General features: G+C 49.6%; 1 protein-coding gene and 1 long non-coding RNA gene across 9 annotated transcripts in view; one reads left to right on the top strand and one right to left on the bottom strand.

The window, feature by feature from the left end:
• The first annotated feature begins 479 nt into the window (after positions 1–479).
• Positions 480–24813, top strand: part of P2RX5 (purinergic receptor P2X 5) — a 29661-nt gene continuing 5327 nt past the window's right edge. For 2 of the 8 annotated variants that reach the window (XR_008294077.1, XM_053211900.1), the window contains exons 1-14: positions 480–593; positions 2521–2646; positions 14131–14625; positions 18210–18360; positions 19011–19082; positions 19374–19449; positions 19537–19633; positions 19910–19990; positions 20322–20460; positions 21020–21156; positions 21613–21706; positions 21829–21894; positions 23148–23246; positions 23884–23966. Coding sequence is in view for 7 of the 8 variants with exons in the window: in XM_053211900.1 (XP_053067875.1) it covers positions 2570–2646; positions 14131–14625; positions 18210–18360; positions 19011–19082; positions 19374–19449; positions 19537–19633; positions 19910–19990; positions 20322–20460; positions 21020–21156; positions 21613–21706; positions 21829–21894; positions 23148–23246; positions 23884–23966 (1667 nt within the window). In the remaining variant the exon portion in view is untranslated. Of the gene's footprint in view, positions 594–2520; positions 2647–14130; positions 14679–14976; positions 15090–15670; positions 15757–18209; positions 18361–19010; positions 19083–19373; positions 19450–19536; positions 19634–19909; positions 19991–20321; positions 20461–21019; positions 21157–21612; positions 21707–21828; positions 21895–23147; positions 23247–23883; positions 23967–24813 lie in introns of those variants that run through there. The other 6 variants (XM_053211904.1, XM_053211906.1, XM_053211905.1 and 3 more) reach the window with 6 other exon arrangements.
• On the bottom strand, positions 581–14795 carry LOC113592735 (uncharacterized). The gene is made up of 3 exons (XR_008294079.1): positions 14671–14795; positions 2446–2626; positions 581–805 (listed from the first exon to the last, which is right to left on the bottom strand). It is a non-coding gene; the product is annotated as an uncharacterized LOC113592735 (long non-coding RNA).

Consider the following 24813-nt stretch of genomic DNA (forward strand, 5'->3'; position numbering starts at 1 on the left):
GCTGTCTCTATGTCATTTAATGAAATGTCCATTAATAAATTAAAATTCTGCTGTTACTACTCGTGAAATTCCTATGAATGCATATAAATTCTGGAAATTTAATTTTGTTTCACTGATCTGTTTGTTCCCGTACCAGTACCACAATTGAAGGAACACTTTTTAGCATTATGCAAACGATAAATTCTAAACAGCACAAAGGTATCTAAAAAATAAAAAGTTAGTCTCCCTCTCCTCTCCACCTCCAATCTCTTTCCAAAAGCAACCACTGTTAATACGTTTTTAGGTATTCTTTAAAAATATTCCTCTGCATATACCAGCATATGCATATCCATGTATGGATATAGGAATTAGATTGTATAGATTGTTCTCCCTCCTACTTTTTCATCTAATGGATTTTAGGCATCTTTTGGTAGCAACCTCTGCAGATCTACCCCATCCTTTTTAACAGTTCCATGATACACTGCATTGTATTTACCTAACAGATCCCTACAAGTGGATATTCAGGTTGTTTCTATTTCTTTCCTTCTTTTTATTACAAAGAAAAGGTGTGATGAACATCTCTAAACACGTATCCTCCCTGGTGTGCTTTTCAGGTATGTCAATGGGTAAGTTCCTAGCACAATCACTGGCTCCGAGATGACGTGCATTTAAAATTTTGATAGACGAAATAAGTCATGGGAACGAAAGGTACAGAACGGGGATTGTAACCAGTGGCATTGTGACAGCACTGTATGGTGACACACGGTAGCTACACTTGTGGTGAGCACAGCAGAACATGTAGAGTTGTTGAATCACCGTCGTACGCCTGAAACGAATATAACATTGTCAGCTACACTTCAATTCAGTTGTTTTTGATGATGACAACCTCCAAAAGGTTTCTACCAGTTGACACCCCCACTCAGAGAATATCAAAGTGCCACCGTGTCCATTGCCACCAGCTGGGCATCATCACATTTTCACTATTTTGCCAACCTGATCATTGTGGAAAATGGGATTCTGTTTTTGATACCAGTTTTCATTATAACTTTGCAGTAAACTGTGATACCTGATAGGACATTTTCATTCTTAAGAAAAATTACTGCTTCTATTCTTTCAGATAATTCTTAATATCAGTGTTTCAGATTCCTAAAAGAAAACCTTTGAGGTTTTAATTTAAATGTACAGATTAGGTTGGGGCGCCTGGGTGGCTCAGTCGGTTAAGCGTCCGACTTCGGCTCAGGTCACGATCTCGCGGTCCGTCGGTTCGAGCCCCGCGTCGGGCTCTGTGCTGACAGCTCAGAGCCTGGAGCCTGTTTCAGATTCTGCGTCTCCCTCTCTCTGACCCTCCCCCGTTCATGCTCTGTCTCTCTCTGTCTCAAAAATAAATAAACGTTAAAAGAAAAATTAAAAAAAATAAATAAATGTACAGATTACGTTGAGGAGAACTGCTTTCTTTACGGCATTATTTTCTTACTCAGAAATAAGACATTTCTCCACTCGCTGAGATTTTTGAAAACACCCTGCAGCAAGGTTTTATAATTTCTTTCAGAGATCTTAATTTATGAAGACTTTTATTTCCAGCTGTATTGTTGTTTTTTTTAAGTTTATTTTTGAGAGAGAGAGAGAGAGAGCGCATGTGCACACATGCCAGCAGTGGAGGGGCAGAGAGACAGAGAGAGAGAGAGAGAGAGAGAAAATCCCAAGCAGGCTCTGCACTGTCAGCACAGAGCCCGATGTAGGACTTGAATTCCCAACTGTGAGATCAGGACATGAGCCAAGAGTCAGATGCTTAACTGACAGCCGCCCAGGCTCCCCTATATTATATTTTTTATTGCTACTGTGAAAAATGTCTTTTTCCCCTGGCTGATTATAGACCTTGTATTTAGAAAATTTGTTCTTTTGAATATCTTATCTGGCCATCTTACTGAACTCTGTTTTTTTTAAATAGCTTTTTAGTTGATTCTCTTGGATTTTCAAAGGAGAAAATCCTGTCTGGAAATAATGGTGATTTGGGGGACGCCTGGGTGACTCAGTCGGTTAAGTGTCCAACTTTGGCTCAGGCCATGGTCTCGCGGTTTACGAGTTTGAGCCCCACATCAGGCTCCGTGCTGACATCTCGGAGCCTAGAGCCTGCTTCAGATACTCTGTCCCCCTCTCTCTGTGCTCCTCCTCCACTCATGCGTGTGCTCTCTCTCTGTCAAAAATAAATAAATGTTAAAAAAAAGAAATAATGGTGATGTGGAGTCTTTCTTGTATTTGTACTCTTTTTCACCCTTATTTCTTTGACTAGAACCTGTAGAGCTCTGGGAAGTTAACTTTGCCTGATGTTAATGGGATTGCTGTGTGTACCCTCCACTGTCTGCCTCACAGCCTGCCCATGGTCTCACTCCCTGCCACTCTGCCTTTGGCAATTTCTGGGGCTTGGTTGGAGAACCCATCCACTTCTCATGGAGCCTCTTATGTTACCTGTGTTAAATCACTGGCTCTTTAGCGTGATCAGCTTTTCTGCTGATCTGATTCCATCTGCATCACTTCTTCCAGGAATTCCTTCATATTTTTGGGTCCTTTATTGTATCATTCTCCGTTTCCAATGCTACTGTGGACTTCTTCCCTCTTTACATTTCTTGAGTTACTTCAGAGGATTTGCCTTGGAAGGCAAAGAAAGAAGTAAGTTTGCTTAGATATTTTCCTATTGTTGGATCCAGGAGTTATGTCCAAGTTTGCAGTGTTTTAGGTGATTTGCAGCCCTTGGATTTATATTTTTTTAAAAAATTATTATTATGGGGCGCCTGGGTGGCTCAGTCAGTTAAGCATCCGACTTCGGCTCAGGTCATGATCTCACGGTCCGTGAGTTCGAGCCCCGCATCGGGCTCTGTGGTGACAGCTCGGAGCCTGCTTTGGATTCTGCGTCTCCCTCTCTCTCTGCCCCTCCCCTGTTCATGCTCTGTCTCTCTCTGTCTCAAAAATAAATAAACGTTGGGGCGCCTGGGTGGCGCAGTCGGTTAAGCGTCCGACTTCAGCAAGGTCACGATCTCGCAGTCCGTGAGTTCGAGCCCCGCGTCAGGCTCTGGGCTGATGGCTGAGAGCCTGGAGCCTGTTTCCAATTCTGTGTCTCCCTCTCTCTCTGCCCCTCCCCTGTTCATGCTCTGTCTCTCTCTGTCCCAAAAATAAATAAACGTTAAGAAAAAATTAAAAAAAATATTATTATTACAAATAAGATCCTACTCCCATTATAACAGTCAAACCTTATATTGACCACCTATGGGCTATTGACTGAGCTGTGCTGATCTGATTGGAGTTAAACCAATGCAATTGTAGTCAAGAGACTGTGTAAGGGACCAGTCTGAGAAGGGAAAGGACTATTATAAACAGAGACATGATTAGATTTTACAAATTCATCTGCTATAGCTTGGGCCAAGGCCTTTATTCTAAAAGATGCTTTTCTAGTGCCAGGCATTTTCCATTTCCCGTTCATCCTCCTCCTCCTGAGAACAGGAAGTGCCAAAGCTTGTATAGATACAAGGACAATGGGTTATGGCCACTGTCTTGACCAGATAAGGATCAAGATGGAGTCAGCTTGACACTAGCATGGGGAAAATGCCCCTTGTGATTTCTCTGTTTTCATTTCCCCCTTTAACACCTAGTAGGCACAGATTCAAATAACCTTTTTCTCTTCTGAAAACATCTGAACTTTGGTTGTTGAAGAAGGCATGACATCAAGCAGATGTGAAAACCTTAATCTGGCAAGCTTGTTAGGCCTAATTAAATTTTGAGAAAGGATGCTTCATATGGCAAAGCTCAGCAGTCTTACATTATCCGTATATAGTGAAAGGTCTATGCACATTTTCTGTACCCTTACAAGAAGGGAAATTAGCTATTTTTAGGGATATAGATATTTTGGGGTCTCCTAGCTATAATTAGTAATGGTAAGCCTTGTAATAGTGCCAGAATTTTACCATTTTTTTTTTTTTTAAGATTTTATTTTTAAGAAATCTCTACACCCCACATGGGGCCTGAACTCACAACCACAAGATCAGTAGTTGCATGCTCCACCCACCGACTGAGCCAACCAGCCACCCCTACCATTATTTTCACAACAGATTTAGTGGGGCGTCTGGGTGGCTCAGTTGGTTAAGCCTCCTACTTCGGCTCAGGTCATAATCTTGCTGTCTGTGAATTCGAGCCCAACAGCGGGCTCTGTGCTGACAGCTCAGAGCCTGGAGCCTGCTTCGGATTCTGTGTCTCCCTTTCTCTCTGTGCCCCTCGCCTGCTCATGCTCTGTCTCTCTCTGTCTCTCAAAAATAAATAAACCTTAAAAAAAATTAAAAAAACAAAACAAAACAGATTTATTAAATGGAATCAAGGGAAACATTGAATCACTTTAGGAAGAGTAGTTCTAGTATCAGAGGTCAGGAAGTAGCTGGACGCACCTAAATAGACAATTTCCAACTTCAGTTAACTTGACTTTGATTAGTGGAAGTATATTTTGGAAAGTACATAACTAATAACGCTCTCACAGTAAGATCATAGTGAAAAGTGAAAAACTGCCTTTGTCACACCCTGCCCCACCCTGTGGCCCTCCTTAGAAGCTGAGGTGAACTGGTGTGGTGTACATCCTTCCAGGCTTTATCCTGTGCATTTGTAAATATTCACATAAACACGTATATAGTACATAGTTTTGGGGTTTTGCTTTGTTTTCCTTCTTTTTTTTTTTTAAATAGCATTATATAAATTTTTTTAATGTTTATTTTTGGGAGAGACAGAGCACAAGGGGGCAGGGACAGAGAGGGAGACACAGAATCCAATGCAGGCTCCAGGCTCTGAGCACAGAGCCTGATGTGGGGCTCGAACCATGAACTGTGAGATAGTGACCTGAGACAAAGTTGGATGCCTAACTGACTGAGCCACCCAGGCACCCCTGTTTTCTTTTACATAAATAGAATCATATATTTTGCCGTTTGTGAGAATTTGTGACCATTTTCAAGGAACCAGTGTCAGAGAAAAAAATGCCGCTGACAAATGTAGGTGGAGGGGATGGGAAGTGACACCTTGGTCTAGTGTGTCTTTGGGGAATTAATAACTGTGCAGAGCTCTTTACAGTATAAACTGTAAAGAGACCCTTTCAACTTTTCCAAAAGTGGAATTAAAGACATTTTTGTAATTGCTGTATGTTGCCAAATAGCTTTCCAGAAGGACTGAGCCATGTTACATGGTTATCAGCAGCATGAACATGTCCTGGGATCTCTGTTTTTACTTGACTTATTTGCTTAATGCATATATAATCATAGCTTTAGTTTACCTTACTTTGTTGGCAAGACCATGTACTTTCCCATGAAATAAGAAGACGTTTTTTTGGGGGGGACGCCCGGGGCTAAATCGGTTAAGCATCTGACTTCGGCTCAGGTCATGATCTCGCGGTTCCTGGGCTTGAGCCCTGCATCAGGCTCTCTGCTGTCAGTGTAGAGCCCACTTCGGCTCCTCTGTCCACCCACTCTCTGCCCCTGCCTCTCTCTCTCTCTCAAAAATAAGTAAACAACAACAACCACCACAAAAAAGATGACTTTTTTGTGCCCTCTGTGCTTTACTTTCTTGTCCAGTTCAAATGTGGCCCTGGTTCCTTCTCATTAGCTCCTCTGGACTGCACCATCTTCTGGGATAGAAGGAAGAGGTGTATTTCTCCCTCTGAACTTTGGAGCCTCTGGGTGAGTAAGGATGCTTTGACTCAGATAGAATTGGAGCAGTGTGACCTCCAGAAATGGGAGAACTGAGTTGTGCAGATTTACCGGTGGGCATCAGGAAGCACTAGTCCTTCCTGGTGGTCTGTCTGAAAGAGGAACTCTTCCCAAGTACCACAAAGGAGCCAGGACCATGGTTCCAATGTCCAGGAGAGCCAGTGGGAGGCTCTGTTCCTCCCCCTCCCTCCTCCCTGAAAGAAGTTCTGGGACCCCATAGCCAGTTGCAGTCCTGAGGGCAGAGTTGGGGGGCGAGTGGCTAGTGATTGAAGACGTGTCTCTGGGAATGTCTTCTCTTCTGTCTAGGGCCTGGGAAAGGGGCCCGGACTTGCCCTGCCTGGTGTGCCGGCAGATGTTCTCGTGATCTTGGCTTTGGTTTCTGGTATTTGACTAGTGTCCTACTTTGGGGTAATCTTTTCTCTCTTCAGAGCTGTGAGTGAGGTGTAAGATTAAGGTTGAAAGGCTGAGGTGGGAGAAAACACCACTGACCCACTTTGATTCTGCAAAACTTTGAGATTTCCTAGTCTAGGAAAAGGCTACCAGCCTAACTCCTGGAATTCTACACTGGGGCTTGGGGTCCTTTGTCCAATGATGAAGAACTCACCTAGTGAGTGAGTGAAGACTGGCTAGCTAGTAAAGAACACTAGTACCCCTAGGTCAGGGGTTTCCAACTTTTTTCCTAGGCCATAAACCCCTCTGGTGGTCTGGTGAAACCTAGGCACCCCTTTTCAGATTTCTCCCAACATTGTATTATGAAAAGTTGAATTCTGCAGTTGCGAACAGCTGTCTTCCCACCATCTAGTTTCTTCCATTAACATTTTATACTATGCTTGCTTTATCACATATTTTCCCATCTGTCCATCCATCAGCTGTTTTCAAGTACATAAAAATAAAAGTTTACAGGGGCACCTGGGTGGCTCAGTCGGTTAAGAGTCCGTCCGACTTAGCCTATAGGGTCATGATCTTGTAGTTCATGGTTTGAGTCCCGTGTTGGGCTCTGTGCTGACAGCTCAGAGCCTGGAAACTGCTTCCGATTCTGTGTCTCCCTCTTTCTTTGCCCCTCACCGGCGCATGCTCTGTCTGTCTCTCTCTCTTTTTTAAAAAAATTTAAAAAAAAGTTTACAAAGAACCAATTATATTGAAGTACAATAATCAGAATATTGAAAAGTTCTTATGGAGACTCATGTGCTTCTTTTTTAAAGCAACATGTCTAATAACTACCCTTCTTTTATTTATTTTTTAATGTTTATTTTCGAGAGAGAGAAAGAGACAGAGTGCAAGCAGGGGAGGAGCAGAGAGAGAGAGGGACACACAGAATCCGAAGCAGGATCTAGGCTCTGAGCTGTCAGTACAGAGCGTGACACGGGGCTCAAACTCCCAAACCGTGAGATCATGACCTGAGCCTGATGTCAGACATTTAACTGACTGGGCCACCCAGGCACCCGTTAACTACCCATCTTTTAAAGTAGTGGTGAGCTTAAAATGTATTTTGAGATATCTGCAATAACTGTAATGTGGGAAAATATCTGTAATTTCTATTGGTGTGAAGATACAGATACTGCTAACATGGCCATGTTTTGTTGCCTACATTCATAATTAAAGGAAATGTTACATTTCAGTTAAAGAGTGGTAAAAAAAATGTAACATATAGAGACCTCCTACTTCATATGTTCTGGTGCATTTAATAAACGCAGTGTCCTAGGGGCACCCAGGTGGCTCAGTTGGTATGTCTGACTCTTGATTTTGGCTCAGGTCATGATCTCACAGGTTGTAAGTTCAAGCCCTGCATCAGGTTTTGTGCTGACAGCATGAAGCCTGCTTGGGATTCTCTCTCTCCCTGCCTCTCTCTCTCTCTGTCTCCCTCCCCCTCCCCTGCTTGGGTCTTTTGTCTCTCCAAATAAATAAATAAAGAAAAAAAAAAAAAAGCAGTGTCCTACCCTGGGCTTGTACTTTTGCAGCTAATCTTAATGATCATTCCAGAGAGTTTTAGCTCTGTTTTCTGAAGGAAGAAACAACCCCACAGGTCTAGTTATAGCAGAGCTGTTGGAACAACAGCAGATTTTTGGATCTCCAAATCGAATGGTTTTTTCCCACAAAAGCTTCCTGTCAGCTTGGCAAGACGGAGCTGACAGCCCTGGGCGGAGTGGCGGTTTTCAGACTTTGCTGGCACAACAGTTGCAGGTGGCTCAGCTCTTCAGGTTCCTTGGCCTTGCCCACTAAGGGCTGTGATGCTCTGGCCCAGCTCGGGCCTGAAAAAATCTGCTCTTTTGGCAAGCCCTCCAGATGATTTTCATGCAAGGGTCGCCCCCTGGGAGATGCTAATTATGAGATCAAATGTGTCCATCTGATTACACTTCTGTCAACGGATAGGCCTTAGCACAGACTTGGAGCCTTGGTGACCTAGAAGTTGCTTCAGGAGACAAATTTAACTTAATGCTCTGGCAGAATTATCTCTGAAATCTTCTATGAATATGCACAGGCTTAGTCACTCTGTCCTCAGACGCTTCAAATATGCTGACTAATGGCCAGAGGCATGGTGATCAGGAATCAGTCCATCCTCCCTCCCTCCGTTTCTTCCTTCCTTCCTTTCTGTCCCCCTCCCCCATCTCTTATTCTACAAGCCTCCGTGACCACCTACTCGATGAAGGCCCCGTGGTACAAAGTAAGGTAAATTCCTTTCCTGCACTCATAGTCCTGTATGACAGATATGTATCCAATGGTAACTGCCTAAATCGTACAGATCTTGTCCTTCGGGTATTTAGGGAAGGAGAGGGGGTCCTGGAAGCCTTCATGAAGGAGACAGACCCCTGTAAGGTGAGCCTTGAAGCCATGGAGGACTGAGGGGAGACCAGCCGTGGCAAAGGCACAGAGCTTGGAAAATGACAGATGTGGTAAAGCATGTGAGCCAATTCGTCTGAAGCTGAGTGTGCATGATGTGGCGTGTGAGCTGGAAAGGCAGGCGGGGACAGTAAGTATGATCAAGAATCACCTAAGGAAGAATTGTGTACAGGAACTACGTGAAGCACAACTACTCACGGTGTATTTTTCACACGAGGATTTCCTGCACGTTCTCATTTCATTACTACCTCAGTTATGTGAACTGGAGAGTGGAGGGGAGTGGAAGGGATGGCTGTGAGGAATTTGCGAAGGTTATGGGAGAAAGCAATGCAGGGAGCAGGAGGAAGGAAAAGATGAGATTGCCCTAAGGCACACCTTGTGAGAGATGTCGCTACTCTGAGGGTTTGGTTGACTTGAGTGAATCTTTAGCCTTTTTAGTGCTCGGCAGACCATCACTTGACTCTGCCCTTTTTAAGTACTTGATATCTCCGTAGAGTTTTTCCCCAGGTTGCATTTTGAGAACTAAGTAATGAATAACAACCCATCAATTAAGATGGGTCACACAAGCCACTGATGGACTCAGAAATGCTTCCCACAGAGAGGAGCCACCTTTTCCTGTTGACTGTACTGAAATGGCATTAATAATGCATCTGCTATTTCTTAAATGGACCAGTAATGTCTATTAATGGAATGTGTTTATCATAGAAGGACTATCGGAGGAAAAGAAAAGCTAAAGGACAAATTACTTTGCAAGGTCTTTTATTGTGAAACCCTTCCCACACCCACTCTTATTGTGAAACCTTTCCCACTCTTGTCCCTTCTGGGCCATCCAGGATACTCAGGACTCAGAAGGAAACCCAGGTCTGCCGATGGCCCTCTAAGGCCTTATGTTGTGGTGACCTCCTCTTGTGCCCCAGCACAGACTCAAATCTACCTCTAGGCCTTGCATGAACCCTCCTCTCTTAGGGGTGGGAAATAGAAACACATTCGCTGTGTGTAAGTAATATCTAAACCTCTGCTGCAAGAACCATATTATTATATGGAATTTGTGGTTTTTAAATTTTTTTGTCTTCCTTTAATGTTTTGGAGAACAGTTTTTGTTGGCCTCCTTGGGCTAAAGGGAAAGCTTTAGTACCTAGGGGAATTTCCACCCTTGCTAGGGCTATAGGGAAAAGTATGTCTTCTGAGGCCACAGGGTGACCAAGTGCTACCTCCAAGCCTCTGATGGAAACGCAGTGATGCTATTGGCTACTCCTGTGGAGCCACCCATCTGCAGGCAGAGTGGTTTCCCTCTTGGAAGCTCCTCATCTCCTAGAAATTGGGAGTTTTTCTTGATTAAAGGGGTGATTTCTGGGGCACCTGGATTGGCTCAATCGGCTAAGCGTTTGACTTTGGCTCAGGTCATGCTCTCACAGTTCGTGAGTTCGATCCTCACGTCAGGCTCTGCACTGTGAGTTTGAGCCCTATGTTGGGCTCTGTGCTGACAGCATGGAGCCTGCTTCAGATTCTGTGGCCCCTTCTCTCCTTGCCCCTCCCCTGCTCATGCTCTGTCTCATTCTCTCTCAAAGATACTAAACATTTGAAAAAAAGATTATAAAGGGGTGATGTCCTTATAATTCTCCTGCCTCCAGGGCCCACTCTATTGCACCATACCCCCTCCCTTATGATCTACAAAATTCGTGGGAGAAAGAAGAGAGAATGGTATAGAGAAAAGGTTGGAGTCAGAATCATGAGGGTCTGTTTCCCCTTAAATAAAGAGTCCAGCACATTTCTTTGGGGGAGACATGTGAGGGCTCTGTCTGTGTCAACTTCAGCATTTGAGGATCCATCATGTTTTTAACTAGAAATTATCCCAGGACCCGGAGGAGACCAAGATGGCCACAGCAGGGGGTCCAAACCACACAGAACCATAAGCTTAAAATGTTGGCAAGTCTTAGGAGCAAGTGAGATGATATAAAAAGAAAAAAAAAAAAGCCCTTTAGAAATTCATTTTCAAAAAAAAAAAAAAAAGAAGTTCATCTTATAATTCCCTATCACTTTACTGCTGGTGCCTTAACTCTTTCAGCTGGACAAAGTCTTGTGAACCAGATGAGAATGGTTCACTCACTGCCAACACTCATTATAATGAAGCATCACGTAGACGTCTTTGGGAGAGGGGAGGGAAGGGATGTGGTGGTGAGCCAGGGAGGGGTTTTCACTACTTTGAAGACAGGCCATTCACCCCTGACCCCTGACCCAGGAAGTGAAGTTTCAAGGCACGTGGTCAGTTCTTGGCATGCCAGAATGCGCTCCACCCCCCGCAGCAGTGGGAGCTCCTGCAGAAGGTGCCCATTCTCTTGACGGACCCCTCACTCCAATATGGCATCATGAGAGAATCCATTGCCCTCTGCGGAGCTCTATACTTCTGGGCCTTGGCAGTGGCTTCCCTCCACAGCAGCAGGGCAAACGTGTGAGCTACATATTAAAGGTCATTCAGAGGAAGCCACAGTTCCAGAGGGCTGAGCCCTGAGTGGATGGCTGGGAGACCTAGGACTAATTTTAGCTTTTTAGGTGACCTGGGACCTTGTTCCATCAAATGTGTAATGGGATTGACAGCTACCTCTCTGGCTGGGTTCACAGAATGAGTCAAGTGAATTGATGTGGAAACTGTAAAGCACTGTACTCATGGTGGCAAATGGAGATGACCGCTGGGGTTGGAGAGCCAGATCACCTGGATTCAAATTCTGGCTCAGATGCTTACTCGTAGACTCATCTAGCCTCTTAGGGAAAAATAAAGATAATGATTGTACCAACCACATAGGTGGTTAGGGTGGTGATGATTAAGTGAGCCCACACACATAGTGCATTTAGAAGAGTGCTCGGCAAGTAGTGAGTGCTAAGACATCTGGTAATGGTGACGATAAGCAGGGTGCCTTGGGGCTTGTAAGACGAGATAGGGTTAGGTAGAAGCTGGAAAAACTATCAATCAAAAGCAGTAGGCAATTTTCTTTCAAGTGGAGAATTCATCTTGGATCTGGAAACATCCCTGACTTAGAATTTGAATGATTGGAGATGTAAAGTGCATAGGCCCCTTCTCCCGCCTTGGGTATATTGGGTGTTTGGCTGAACTGGTGGGAATGGTGAGCTGGCCTCCCCCATATGGAGGTAGATGGCAGATACTTGGGTTTGCAGCTTTCTAGAAGCATTTTTCACAGTGTTGTGACCATGAGCCCCAGGAAGAAATACATTCCACATCACATGGACACACTCATACTAAAAACAAAAGTTTCATGAAAACTATACCTACCCTACACTGGTATTTTCGCTCTCATTTTTGCTTTTGCTCTTGAACTCTTCAACTCTTGAAATGTCTCTCTCTCTCTCTTTTTGGATGTGCTTGGTTGTAACCCTGTAAATTGATACCATGACCCACTGATGGGTCTGGATCTAGCAGTCTTAAGGAGCTGCGCCATAAGGGAATCCACAGGAAGGGTCTGGCCCAGCCCCGAGAGTGGCCCTTTCCCCTTCAGTCTTCCCTCATGTGGTCCCTAAAGCTTTAGGATAGTTGTGTCAGAAACTGCAGCCTGGTCTTGGCTGAGTCATGGGGTGGTTCGAGAGGGGCTGCCCACACTGGTGGGCAAATAAGTGCAGAGACCCTTTTCTAGAAGGGTCTAGAGTGGCAGTTATATGAGCCACAGAGGGCAGGGAGCCTTGCATTTCAGCCTCTGCCGCAGCACACAGTAGGTACTCGGTAAAGCGAGAACAGGGGAGAGTGCACTGGACTGGAGCTAGTGCTAGGCTGTGCCCTATGACCTGGGGCCTCAGTGATCCAACCTGCAAAATGAAGGCTGTGGCCTCTAGGATCTCTCAGGAGAACATGCAGGCCATGCCACAAAGCCTGGAACTCCCTTTGTTGGGGGGAGAGACCCAGTGGGGCACATCCTATATGCGGCTTATGCAAGGGTGAGGGGGCTCTGTGGGGGTGATGCTTTCCAGCCTCGAACTCTTCAGGCCAGATCTTGAGGTCTTGAAAGGCCTCCTCGTGGGCTCAGGTTAATGGGAATCTTCACAGATGTGGTGTCACTCCATTGAGGCTGCCTCTCCCCTGAGTACTGGAGATCCATGTGAGAGGAGGGCTGAGGAAGAGGCCTGCAGGAGAGTGGAAGGGAGGTCTGGTGACAATTCCCAAGCCTCCCCCCCAGGATGACATCAGCTTCTAAAATCCTTAGTCATGACTGGGACAGGGTGGCAGCTCCAAATTTCCTCCCTATTTAAAAAAACCAGGCCTGATTTTGTTCACTCACTCAACATATATATATATATATATATATATATATATATATATATATATATATATTGAACTAATATATGGCAGATACAGCAGTAGGCATACGATACAAAGATGTCAAAGGCAAGGTCCCCATCCTCCAGGAGCTTTCTGGTCTTAGTGGGGGACACAGTCAATAAGTAAGCAAGGTCCTATCCAAGAATGACAAGTGCTTTCAGGGAATAAGAAGGGGTAATAATGGAACAGAAAGTGACTGGGGTGGGGAACCTAGGAAGGAGGGGCAGAGAGAGAGAGGGAGACATAGAATCCCAAGCAGGTCTCGTGCTTGGGTCAACACAGAGCCCTGCGTGGGGCTCCATCTCACGAACGTCAAGATCATGACCTGAGCCCAAATCAAGAGTCAGATGCTTAACCCACTGAGCCACCAGGCGCCCCTGTAGTTTTTACTTTTAGAGGCACATTTGGTGAGCTTTCGGGATCCTTCCAACTCCTGCAGCCTGTGGTTCAGGGAAGGGAACTTCTCACAGGTATATGAAAGGCCAGGGTAGATAGAGGAGCCAAACTGTTTCTGGTCAGGTGGCAGGATGTAGAAAGTGAGTGGGCGTACTGTGTTAGCTCAAGGGAGGGGGTGGGGGGGCACACATAGCTCGCCCAGGGACCTGCCTCTCGATGGCTGTCGTAACTTCTAAGACTGATCTCGGACATGCCCTCCTTCATCCCAGCGCTCACACCCTCTCATTTCATTTCACCTGTTGTGAAGAGGGGTGCAGGGTTAGCACCCTAGACTAGGCCCATCTCTTGTTTTGGGGACCTTTCAAACAGTTGGTCTGAACACCCCCCTGGCATATTTTATGATCCTAGGTCCTGGTTGCCTGCATCTCCACACCCCCACCCCATCTGTCTGTCCTAGGTGTGGTGGGGAGTTCATGCTGTGGGCGCTGGCTGGGGCCTGCTTGCCAACTGACCCCCTGGGAACGTGGGGTTTTAAAAGAGAGGCAGCTGCTGCAGTAGGAACACCCACTTAAACACAGAGGACACAGGAGCCGTGGGTCGGGCCTGTCTTCAGTGTTTTCAGCCTGAGTGGTGAGAATGAAGGTTCCCCAGAGAGCAGGAAAAATCAAGAAACCTGGTGTGTTTGCCTCCAACTTTTTTTCAACCCCTCCTCACTTCCTGCGCTGTAGGTCCCTCCTCCCCTGGCCTCAGTTTCCCTATCTATTCCATCTATTCAACCCCCCCCCCTGGGATTTCTTTGGGAGTAGAGAAAGGTGGGTTTGAAAAGCAGCCCTGCCTACTCTCCTCTCCTCGCCCCTGCAGCGCCGGATTTCCGATTTCCTGCGCCGCACGTGCGGTCCTGCGCCTCAGGAGTGCCCTCGCCGGCCGGTGGCCCGGCAGATGGTCGGGGTGTCGCCGTCAGCAGAGGAGGAAGAGGGCGAGGTGGCAGCAAGGTCGCGGCCCGGCGCCGCCCCCGTCCCCATTCCCACCCCCACCCCCCCACCCCCACCCCCCGGGCCCCGGCCGCGGCTTCCGCAGACTCGCCCGCAGCGGCCGGTGCCCCCGCGCGCTCCTCGCCCTGCACGCCCGGCCGGCGACCCCGCTGCTTGGAGTCGCGCCCTCGGGAGCCGCAGTGCCGAGTCTCCTAGGACCCGCGGGGGCCAGCGGCGAGAGGCGACTCCCATGCGGCACCCGAGCGGAGGCCCGGGCCGCAGGCGCAGGTGAGGCAGCGCCATGGGGCAGGCGGGCTGCAAGGGGCTCTCCCAGTCGCTGTTGGACTACAAGACCGAGAAATATGTCATCGCCAAGAACAAGAAGGTGGGCCTGCTCTACCGGCTGCTGCAGGTCTCCATCCTGACCTACCTGGTGGTGTGAGTTCTCCGGGGGCTGTCGGGGGGTGGGGGAGGCGCGGGGCCGCGGCTGCCCCCTCCAGGGACCTGGGACCTGGACGAGCGTTCCTCGGGCTCAGCCAGGGGCTCTTAGGTCTAAGGGTGGCAGGTAAGGAGAGAGCCCTCTTTCCCCACCGGCTCTGGAGGTGATGAGATGCGGGCAGGGAAATCTGTGTTCCTTCATTTACCAGCCTCTCCGTGGGCAGCTCCCTCCTCTGGGCCGGGGCCCTGGGGTCGGGGCCACTCGAAAGGGGCAAAGACGCAGGGGCCTGGCTCCAGCTGTCTCTCTGGGAGCCTCCCTAGTCTCTTTGGTGCAGGCCCAGGCACCGGGTGGGTTATTTATAATCACTGAGCTCAGTGGCAAGCTCCTGGCCGGGACAACTCAGCAGCCTGGTATGTCCCAGCACTCCCTTCTGGTCAACTCAGCACACCCCGGTCGGGCGGCCTCTCTGGTATCCCGCTGGGGGTCCTGCCCTGAGGCCCTCTACCGGGCACCCAGCCGGACCTTCTGCCTCTACCTTTCCCCCCTCCCACCTGGCGGGAGCTGGCACCATGGGCAGAGGGGGCAGCTCCTTGGAGTTGCTCGGCCAGGTACTGTTCAGTACCCTCGCCCCCAAGGAGGGAGGGAACAGGTGGAGGGAGGAAATGACACCAGATGTCTGGGAGGCTGGTGTGCCTCTTTTGCTGCTTCAGTAAATGCTGTTGAGTCCCTACTATTTCCTGACTGGGGGAGGAACAGATGCTCCTCCTGGGAGCGCCACCCTGACCTCACTAGGAGGCCAAGTGCCCCCACTGCCCCAACTGCCCGTGGAGCTTCATCCCTAAGGCACCCGCATGCCTCTCACCTGAGGGCCTTTGGACATGCTGTTCCTCAGCCACATGCTGAGGAACTTTACGCCTTTACGCCTCTCCTTGGTTAGCGCCCGCTCATGCTTCAGACCCACGTTCTTGAATAACTCTGATGCATTCCACAGGGATCGTTTGCTTAATGCCTGACTCCCGTCCATTCTGGAGACACTATGAAGGCAGGCAGGGCCTGGCATCACCTAACTGCTAGGAAGTAGGTGTGAAATGAATGAATGAATGAGTGAATGAGTGTTGTTCTCTGAGAATTTGCTCAATGTTTCTGTCCAGGCTGGGCCCAGTTTGTGCCTACTAATGTTGGCTCACTGTCCCAGCCCTCTCAGGGTTCCTTGGAGACAAGGAGAATCTAGGACTTAGGACATAGCAGGTCTGCCTCCAGAGATGAAGAGGGTGGGCACATTTTGGTTGGCACCTGCTATGCAAAGAACCCTTACTGGCATCATGGGAGGTGAAGGCCATCCCCCATCACTCCTGCATGACCTCAGGCAGGCAGCTTCCTGCCCTCTCCTGGCCTCCCAACTTTCCCAAGCGGTCAAGCTGTATAGTCTCTAACCTTAACTGTCACGTCACCAGTAAGTTGATGAGTTGTATTTATTGAGCTCTTCCCTGGCCTGGCACTCACTGTGCTAAGCAATTTACATGTGCCATCTCATTGAAAAAACAAATTTTTTTTTGATATTTTGAAATAATTTTAGATTTACAGAAAGGTTACAAGAGTAGCATAAACTTTTTGAAACATCCTTCACCTAGATTGCTCAGATGTTAACATTTGACTACGTTTGTGTTGTCCTTTTCCCTTTTTCTCTCCACACACGTGATGTGTGTGTATATATGCAATTTTTTCTGTTTAAGAGTAAGTTGCAGACATTATGCCCCTTTACCACTAAATACTTTGGTGTGTATTTCTTAAACCCAAGGAATTCTCTTATTTAATTAACCAAGTACAGCTATGGAAATTAGATAATTAACACTGAATCAATATTATTTTCTAACCTACAGACCTTTTGTAAATGGTTCCAATAATTACCTTTATTTATTTTTTATTAAAAATTGTTTTTATTAAGTTTATTTTTGAGAGAGAGAGAGAGAGAGCGCGCGCATGAATGGGGGAGGGGCAGAGAGAGAGGGAGACACAGAATCCCAAGCAGGCTCCAGGCTCCGAGCTGTCAGCACAGACCTGACACAGGGCTTGAACTCACAGACCGCGAGATCATGACCTGAGCTGAAGTTGGATGCTCAACCGACTGAGCCACCCAGGCACCCCTAATAATTACCTTTAATAGCAAAAAAAAAAAAAAAAAAAAAAAAAAAAAAAAATCTGAAATCCTGCCTTGCATTCATTTGTCTTATCTCCTTAGTCTCCTTTAATCTGTAATTGTACCTGAGACTGTCTTTGTATTTCATGACACTGATGTTTTTTGAAGAGTGCAGGATTTTTATTTTATTACAGTTTTTAAATTGAAGTAAAATTCACATAGTATGTAACGCACCGTTTCAAGCATTTAAAATTATCCGATTCAGTGGCTTTTAGAATACTCACCATGTTTACAACTATCACCGTTATCTTATTTCAGAACCTGTCCATCACCCCAGGAGAAAAACCCGTAACTAACTGCTAGCAGTGGGTTGGCATTCTCCCTTACTTCACTTAACAGAATGTTTCCAAGGTTTACCTATGCTGTCGCGTATATCAGTCATTCATTCCTTTTATGGCTGAACACGATCCCACTGTATGGATAAACCGCATTTTGTTTGTCTGTTCTTCTGTGTGGACAGACATTTGGGTTGTTTCTCCCTTTTGGCTGTCACAGACAACATTGCCGAGACCATTCATGTGCAAGTTTTTGTGTGCATGTGGGTTTCCAGTTCTCTGGGGTGTATATTTTGGAGTGAAGTTGCGAGGACAGATCATTACCTTTTGAGGAACGGTCAGACTTTGCCACAGCAGCTGTACTGTGGCAAGTACCCGTTTCTCTGCAGCCTCACCAACACTCGTTATTTTCCTTTTTTTAACTGGGTTATTTGTGTTTTTTATTGCTGAGTTGTAAGAGTTCTTTATATGTTCTGGGTACCAGACCCTGACCAGCTATATGATTCGCAAATATTTCTCCCCTTCTGTGGGTTATCTTTTCATTTGCTCAACAGTGTCCTTTGATGCACAGAAGTTTTTAATTTTGATGAAGTTCCACTCATCTATTTTTCTTTTATTGCATGTGTTTTGGGTGTCAAAGAGTATAGGATTTTGTACTCTTTTGTAGAATGCCCCAGGTTGGATTTGTCTGAGGTGTCCTCATGATTAGTTTCAGGTTATGCCCCATTTCCTTTAACTGTCCTCACACCCCTGGAGGGAGGCACTGTTGTCCCTGTGCTGACCCCCGGAGTTCATCGGCCCTCCCGAGGTCACATCACCAGCGCAGGGGTGAGCGGGCTGGCAGAGCCTGGGCCAGCTTCAAGGCCTTAGCCCCTGAGGGCAGCCATCTTCCTGCTCTCAGGGTTGTTTGTCGCCTCTGCTGCTTGCAGGACCGGGTCTCAGGCAGCAGTGCCGTCGTGGCCCCTGCCCAGGAGCTGGGGAAAGGTGAATACCCTGGGGAAAATTCCCAGAGGGCAGCAGTGACGCTGGTGCCCACCTGCCGGGCCCTCTTCCCACAGGTGGGTGTTCCTGGTGAAGAAGGGTTACCAAGACACCGACACCTCCCTGCAGAGCAGTATCATCACGAAAGTCAAGGGCGTGACCTTCACCAACACCTCTGAGCTCGGAGAGCGACTTTGGGATGTTGCCGACTACGTCATCCCACCCCAGGTCTGAGCCCCACCCAGCACTGGGACCTCCGCTAGTAGGGCTTGGCTCGGGGTGGGTCACATAGGAAGCTGATGAGGTACCCAGGGACTTCATCGATTTTCTCCCTTGGCCCGGGACAGCTGCCAGGGTTTGCAGATGGAGACCCTGCACAGATCCTTCCCCCAACACCAACCCCTTGTCCTCCTTGACTGCACCTATGGGACTGCTCCCTTTCCAACAAACCCTGAGCCTGTAGAGACCAAATGGGGCCCCAAGGAGTTCCAGATCAGTGTTGAGTCAGGTGGCCTGGCACAGAGAACTGCTCCCGTACATTAGCTGCTGCCCTTGGGAATGGCTCCCTGGCCTATTCACAACTGGCCCGGGCCAGGGCCTTGGCCACCCTGTCAGTACCTCTTCTCCCAGATCTGGGCTTAGATCCCAGGGGCTGAGGTCAGAATAGGGATCCGTGGATGGGGCCAGTTTGGGGTTGTGGGCCTGAAAGGGACCTATCAAAGGACATCTACTCAAGGACTTCAGAGTCAGTGGGCAAATGGGTGGGATCCACTGATTTTGTGGCCCCGTTGTCCTCAACATCCCCTGCCAGGAATCCTGGGAAGGAGGGTTCCCGAGAGGGTAAGAGGATGTCCCTCAACCCCTCTCTGGCTTCTCAGGGAGAGAACGTCTTCTTTGTCGTCACCAACTTGATCGTGACCCCCAACCAGCAGCAGAAAACCTGTGCTGAGGTTTGATTTGGTGCAGAAAGCTGGGGGTGGGGGGGGGGGTGAGCCTCCATCAGTGGTTGGGGTCTACCCTTCTCCTGACGTAGGGGTTTCTGCCCCCTTCCAATGCCCGGAGGATATGTACACTGGAGCACAGACCTGCATCGCTTGGGGGGAGAGAAGCAGGTTTCCCAGGGTGTGTGTGGCCCCACTCAGGGGAGGAACCCCCGTCCCAGCTCCTGGGGTGGGACCTTGGTTCTGAACTGGAGCCCCTGCAGGGGAACGCCCAGCCAGGTGCCCCTTCTCTTCCGGCAGAGTGAAAGCATTCCGGATGCCTTGTGTTACAGAGACAGTGACTGCCTTCCTGGGGAGCCCGTTGTGGCTGGAAATGGTGAGGCCTGGAATGGCGGGGTTGGGAGCAAAGCGGGGGGATTGGAGCCAGGAGGCTTATAGCATTGTTCCTGTCCCAATCTTGCAGGAGTGCGGACTGGCCGCTGCCTTCGGGTGGGGAACATGCAAAGGGGCACCTGCGAGATCTTCGCCTGGTGCCCAGTGGAGACAAAGTCCAGGCCAGCGTGAGTGGCTATGGCCTCGGGACCCTGAAGAGCTACCTGGGCAGTGAGCGGGTCTCAGCCTGATGGTGGAGACATGTGTACTCTGAGATCCTCTTTCTGAGGACGCCCCACAAAGGCCTGAGGATCACCCCTACATGAACAAATTGGTGGTCCTCGGCAAAGGCTCCAGGGGACCCAGGGAGCAGGCAGGCTTCAGTCGTGCCACAGGCCTGGGGGGATGTACAGAGGAAGCAGGGCCAGGGCCTCCTGGACAGACTGTCCTGGCTTGATTTGCAGGAAGCCACTCCTGGGCAAGGCTGAAGACTTCACCATTTACATAAAGAACTTCATCCGTTTCCCCAAATTCAACTTCTCCAAGTATGTGGGACTTGGTTCCCGGGGATCTAGGGCCTGCCTCCTTGTTCACTGTGCGCGGGCCCGTGTGCATGGGCGTGTGCGACATCTGCATGTGAACGAACCACTGGGTGATGCTGGGGCACGCCTCCCCTCTGCTGTGGGAGGGGCGTTCTGTCCTTGAATGGAGGAGGGTGCTGAGGAGGAGTAGCCAGGACTTGAGTAGGGGCTGAAGTCGGGGACTCAGCCTGGGCCAGGTAAAGGCCCTGGGACTCCTGCGTCAGTCAGGCTGTGTCTGGCCCGGGAACAGCCAGTCTTGGCTTCATTTCACTGTCTGTTCGTGGCCTCCATCCAGGACCAATGTGCTGGACACCAAAGACAAGGCTTTCCTGAAGTCCTGTCACTTTGGCCCCGAGAACCCCTACTGCCCCATCTTCCGACTGGGGTCTGTGGTCAGCTGGACGGGGAGCAACTTCCAGGAGATAGCCCTGCAGGTGGGTAGCATGCACTCAGGGAGCCCTGCCTGGGGGCTCGCGGGCCCAAGAGCTCTGGGCCTGGGCCCAGGAAGAGGGTGATGAGGAGGGGGACGCCTGGGGTCGAGTGGTAGTGCAGAGTCCCCTGCCACAGGGACTCACTGCCTTCAGGATTAGCTCTGACGCACAGCCTGTCAGAACCCAGGCACTCAGTGAAACGCACAGCGAGCACCTGCTGTTTGGTTCGCAGTCCTTGGGGGCATCAGTTGAAACTGAGCCCGAAGGAGCCCCACTGGTGCGTCCGGCTGTCATGTAAGGTGCTGGCTCCAGTAGTTCCCTTCTCCTTGGAAGCATGAAACAGGGGACTTGGGGGGTGGGGGCTGTCAGCAAAGTGCTTTTCTCAGCCTCTCCAAAGGGACCTGGAGCTTCTGCCTTCCTCCTGGGAGGATGCTCCGGCGGGGCTGACCGGTGGCCTGAGCACTTTCCCCATCTTGTCCAGCTCTCGGTGAAGAGCCGGTCTGTGACTTCTGCCCATCTCCACAAAGTTCTGTGCACTAATTCTTGTCTCTTCTTCATCAAGGGTGGTGTGATAGGAATTCAGATTGAATGGGATTGTGATCTTGATAAAGCTCCTTCTGAATGCAACCCTCGCTATTCTTTTAGCCGTCTGGACAACAAATTTTCAGAAAACTCAATCTCCTCTGGGTACAACTTCAGGTAACTGGGGCTAGACTTGCTGTCTTGTGACCCTGGCCACATTTTGTCCTTTTCTGGGTGCCAGCACTATGACACCCCTTACTGGGGGGGAGGTTGTCAGAATGGGAGGTGTAGGGAGAAGGAGCTGAGGAGAGGTGAGGGGTGCCAGCTGGGAGCATCACTGGGAGAGGAGAGAAGTTCCTGTCACCCTGTGGGTTCGCCAGGAAGCCGAGGCTTAGCTTCTTAGCTCAGTCACTTCCATCAGTGCTGTAGTGGCCCTGGGTTGGCCCAGTGTGTCGTGGGAAAGCCCTTGCCGCTTGGGGGATGTCTGTAAGGATTTCAAAGATCTGGATGAGTCTTTAGCATAACGTTAGCAAGAGGGTCTCCAACCTCCCCGGGGGTGCTCATAAATCTCCAAAGCGGCCTGGTATGTGTTGCCAAGCACAGAAGGTCTCCCCTGGGCCATGTCTCCCCTAGGTTTGCCAAATATTACCGAGATGGAGCTGGAGTGGAGTTCCGCACCCTCATGAAGGCCTATGGGATCCGCTTTGATGTGATGGTGAATGGCAAGGTGTGTGGGTGTATCTCCCATCCTGAGGCTGGGCAGGTCTGGAGTAGGGCATGTTGGGAGTACCTAGGAATCTTGCTGTCCGCCCTTCCTTGTTCACCCTGCTGTGTTTCTCTGTGCTACAGGCAGGGAAGTTCAACATCATCCCCACAATCATCAACATTGGCTCTGGGGTGGCGCTCATGGGTGCTGTGAGTACCTCCTTCCCCTCACCTTCACCCTCTGAGCACTGGCCGGGGAGGGGAACACTGCTCCAGAGGTGCTGTCCTTATGCCTCAGAAAGAATAAGAACGGGCGAGGTCAGTGGGATGCGGGTAAAGAGGGCTTTCTGGGACTTGAAACCTGCCAACAGCCCCAGGTGGCAGTGACTGACTGACTTTCTCTTTCCAGAGCCAGAGAGGTATCTGCCTGGAGCTCTGGAGCTGGGGGCGGGGCTGGGGTTCTCTGGGATCCTGGGTCAACCCTGAACGTCTAAGCTTTATCTCCACTGCTGCTAAAAAGAAGCAGGATCCAGCTATATGCAGGGCTGCTCAGCTGTGGCCCTACTGCTAATGCTCTTCTGTGTGGGTCCACCCTGTGTGCTGTGAGATGATTAACAGCATCGCACTACCTCCCCGCTAGATGCCCACAGTGCTTTCTCTCCCCCTTGTGAAAGCCAGAAATGTCTCCAGAAATTGCCACATGTCCCCCGGGGAACAAAATCACCCCCCAGTTGGAAATCCGGGGGCTAAAAAGATGAGCATCGAGGGAGTCAGGCTGTGGTCCTTCCTCAGATCTGTCCAGCTGGGCCCAGAGGGAAGCACAGGAGAGGAAATAGTTGCTGGAGGGTGGGCAACGCTTTCCCCCGAATCTCTTGTCATGCCCCTTTTTTCTTCTGGAAGTTTTTTTTAAAGACATGGGAGCTGTCCGTGGGTGGCCCCTGCCCATCCTGGCAAGCTCCTTGCCAGGGTTTCCGGCAGCCTTGTCCTCTTGGCCCCACTGGAGGCCTCTGGCAGGACCTAGGGTGGACTTTTTATTGAGGCCAGGAAAACCGTGTAACAGTATCAACAAGTCAGAGGATTCAGCAAGGCTGTTCTCCTGAGAGGTGGTGGGTGACAGTGAGCCCCAAAGGATTCCTCTTCACTGCAAACAACCATTGTTAGGGAATCCTGTGTTTGCTCATATAACTTTCTTAGAGAGGGGCCACTGTCAGTCATTACTTTCTTATGATGTGGGTAAATCGGAACACGAGCGCATGGGGTACATACCTGTGAAATCAAGGTAATGGGAAAGGTGGTGGCGGAGGCTGGGTTGGGTGGAGTGTTCTCTGTGGAAGGAGGAGTTGATAAATAACATTTGGGGCATCTGGGCAGGGGCGGGGGAAGAGTTGTGCAGTGCCCTGAGTCAGAGGCCCAGGTCTCCCTTGGCCCACCCGCCCTGCTTCATTCCCTCCTCTTTCTGGTAGGAAACACCCCCACCCCTCCGTGCTGCGGCTGGAGTGGCCCTCTGGTGGACGAGACGGGTGTGTGCACCATGCGCTCTGGTCCGAAGCCCCTGTGAACAGGTGTGGGTGGGTTCCCCTGGGTTAGCTCCATCCTCAACCTCATCCTGTCGTTCCCCCATCCCTGACCACCCCTGTCATTCTTGTTCTTCAGATCCTCTCCAACCCGTCTCTCACACTGACTACCAGAAAGAACGTTAGAAATTTCTAGAATGCCAAAGTTCTGTGCCCCTATTCAAGGCCTCCCCCTGAGGGATTAAGACCAAGGCCTCAAAGGCATTATAAGAAAAATTTCAGGCTGGTCCCCATGTCCCCATCCCCATCTCCAGAAGTGTCTCTTGCTTTTGCAACACGGGCCCTCTGGAATTTCCTTTGCTCCCTCTGCAATGCCTGTGCTCAGTAGACATTTGTTGAAGACATGATTGGATGGGGTCAGGGCAACGCAGGGGTGCCTGGCCTGATAGAGCAGATGGAGTCCATCTGCTAACTCCGGGCTAACTTTGGCTGTACCACGGACAAACTTTGTGGCCTTGGACAAAGGTGCCTCTTTCTGAGCCCAGTTTCCTATCTATTGATTGGAGATAATGGTGCTCTTTAGGGGTTGTTGTAGGGTCCGACAGAAGGTACTGTGTGTCAAATGGCAGGGTGCTTTCTGGAAACCTAGGATTCTGAGTCAGGAACCCTAACTCTTTTGCTGCAGGGGGCTTTCTTCTGTGACTTGGTACTTATCTACTTAATCAAGAAGAGCCACTTTTACCGAGACAAGAAGTACGAGGAAGTGAGGTCAGTTAAGCTTCCTCCCCTGCAGCCTGGGGGGACCTTTATGGGGGCCCCCTTGATCAGAGCTCCCCTCCCTGGCCTAGAAACTTTACCCTGGTTGGATGGTAATGCTTGGTGTGTGGCGGCAGGGCCATTGGGAGCTCCCCTGGAAGGGCCGCGGAAGGTGGAATGTTCTGAGAACACGCTTTACAGAGCTGGATTCTGCCTCAGAGCAGCTGGCAGAAGAAAAGGCCTCCAGAGGCCATGGGCAGGGGACCTGGTTTCCAGGCCTGACTCTGCTGCTATCTGCCATGTGACTTCAGACAAGTCCGAGGCCTCCTTGGGCCTCAGTTTCTCTCTCCGTGAGCATGCTAGCACTTATGTTTTAGGATTCTTGGACTTGGTAGTCTTGGTTGGCTGGGGTTGAGGGAAGCTGGAGTGGTAACGGAAGAAAACGATAGATTTCTTGTTTTTTCCTGTGGGGGCCATTTCCAGGCTCTCTCGGGCCCTGAGAATGGTGGTGTGTATGCATGTATTCATAGCAGCAGAACACAGTATGAGTGGGAAACCCTGATGTCTGTGGGCAGACTGGAAGGGGAAAGGGGTTCTGACCCAGCCATTCTGGAGGAGCTGGGATCAGAATGGGCAGTTGCAGATGGTGGGCTCCAGATGGGCACCTGGGCACTCCCTCCACCCCACCGCAGCCTGGGACAGCAGGTGGAGGGTCAGCCCGCATCACTTGCCTGGACTGAACCCAGCCCTGATGCAGGCTGAGCCCTCAGCCCTGACCCTGGTCGCAGACGGAGCCCTCACTGCCCATGCCTCCTGGCTGAGCTGCTGGAGGAAGAGGGGTGCCCCCCACAGGGCGAGG

The sequence above is a fragment of the Acinonyx jubatus genome, chromosome E1, assembly GCF_027475565.1.
Source record: "Acinonyx jubatus isolate Ajub_Pintada_27869175 chromosome E1, VMU_Ajub_asm_v1.0, whole genome shotgun sequence".
NCBI lineage: Eukaryota > Metazoa > Chordata > Mammalia > Carnivora > Felidae > Acinonyx > Acinonyx jubatus.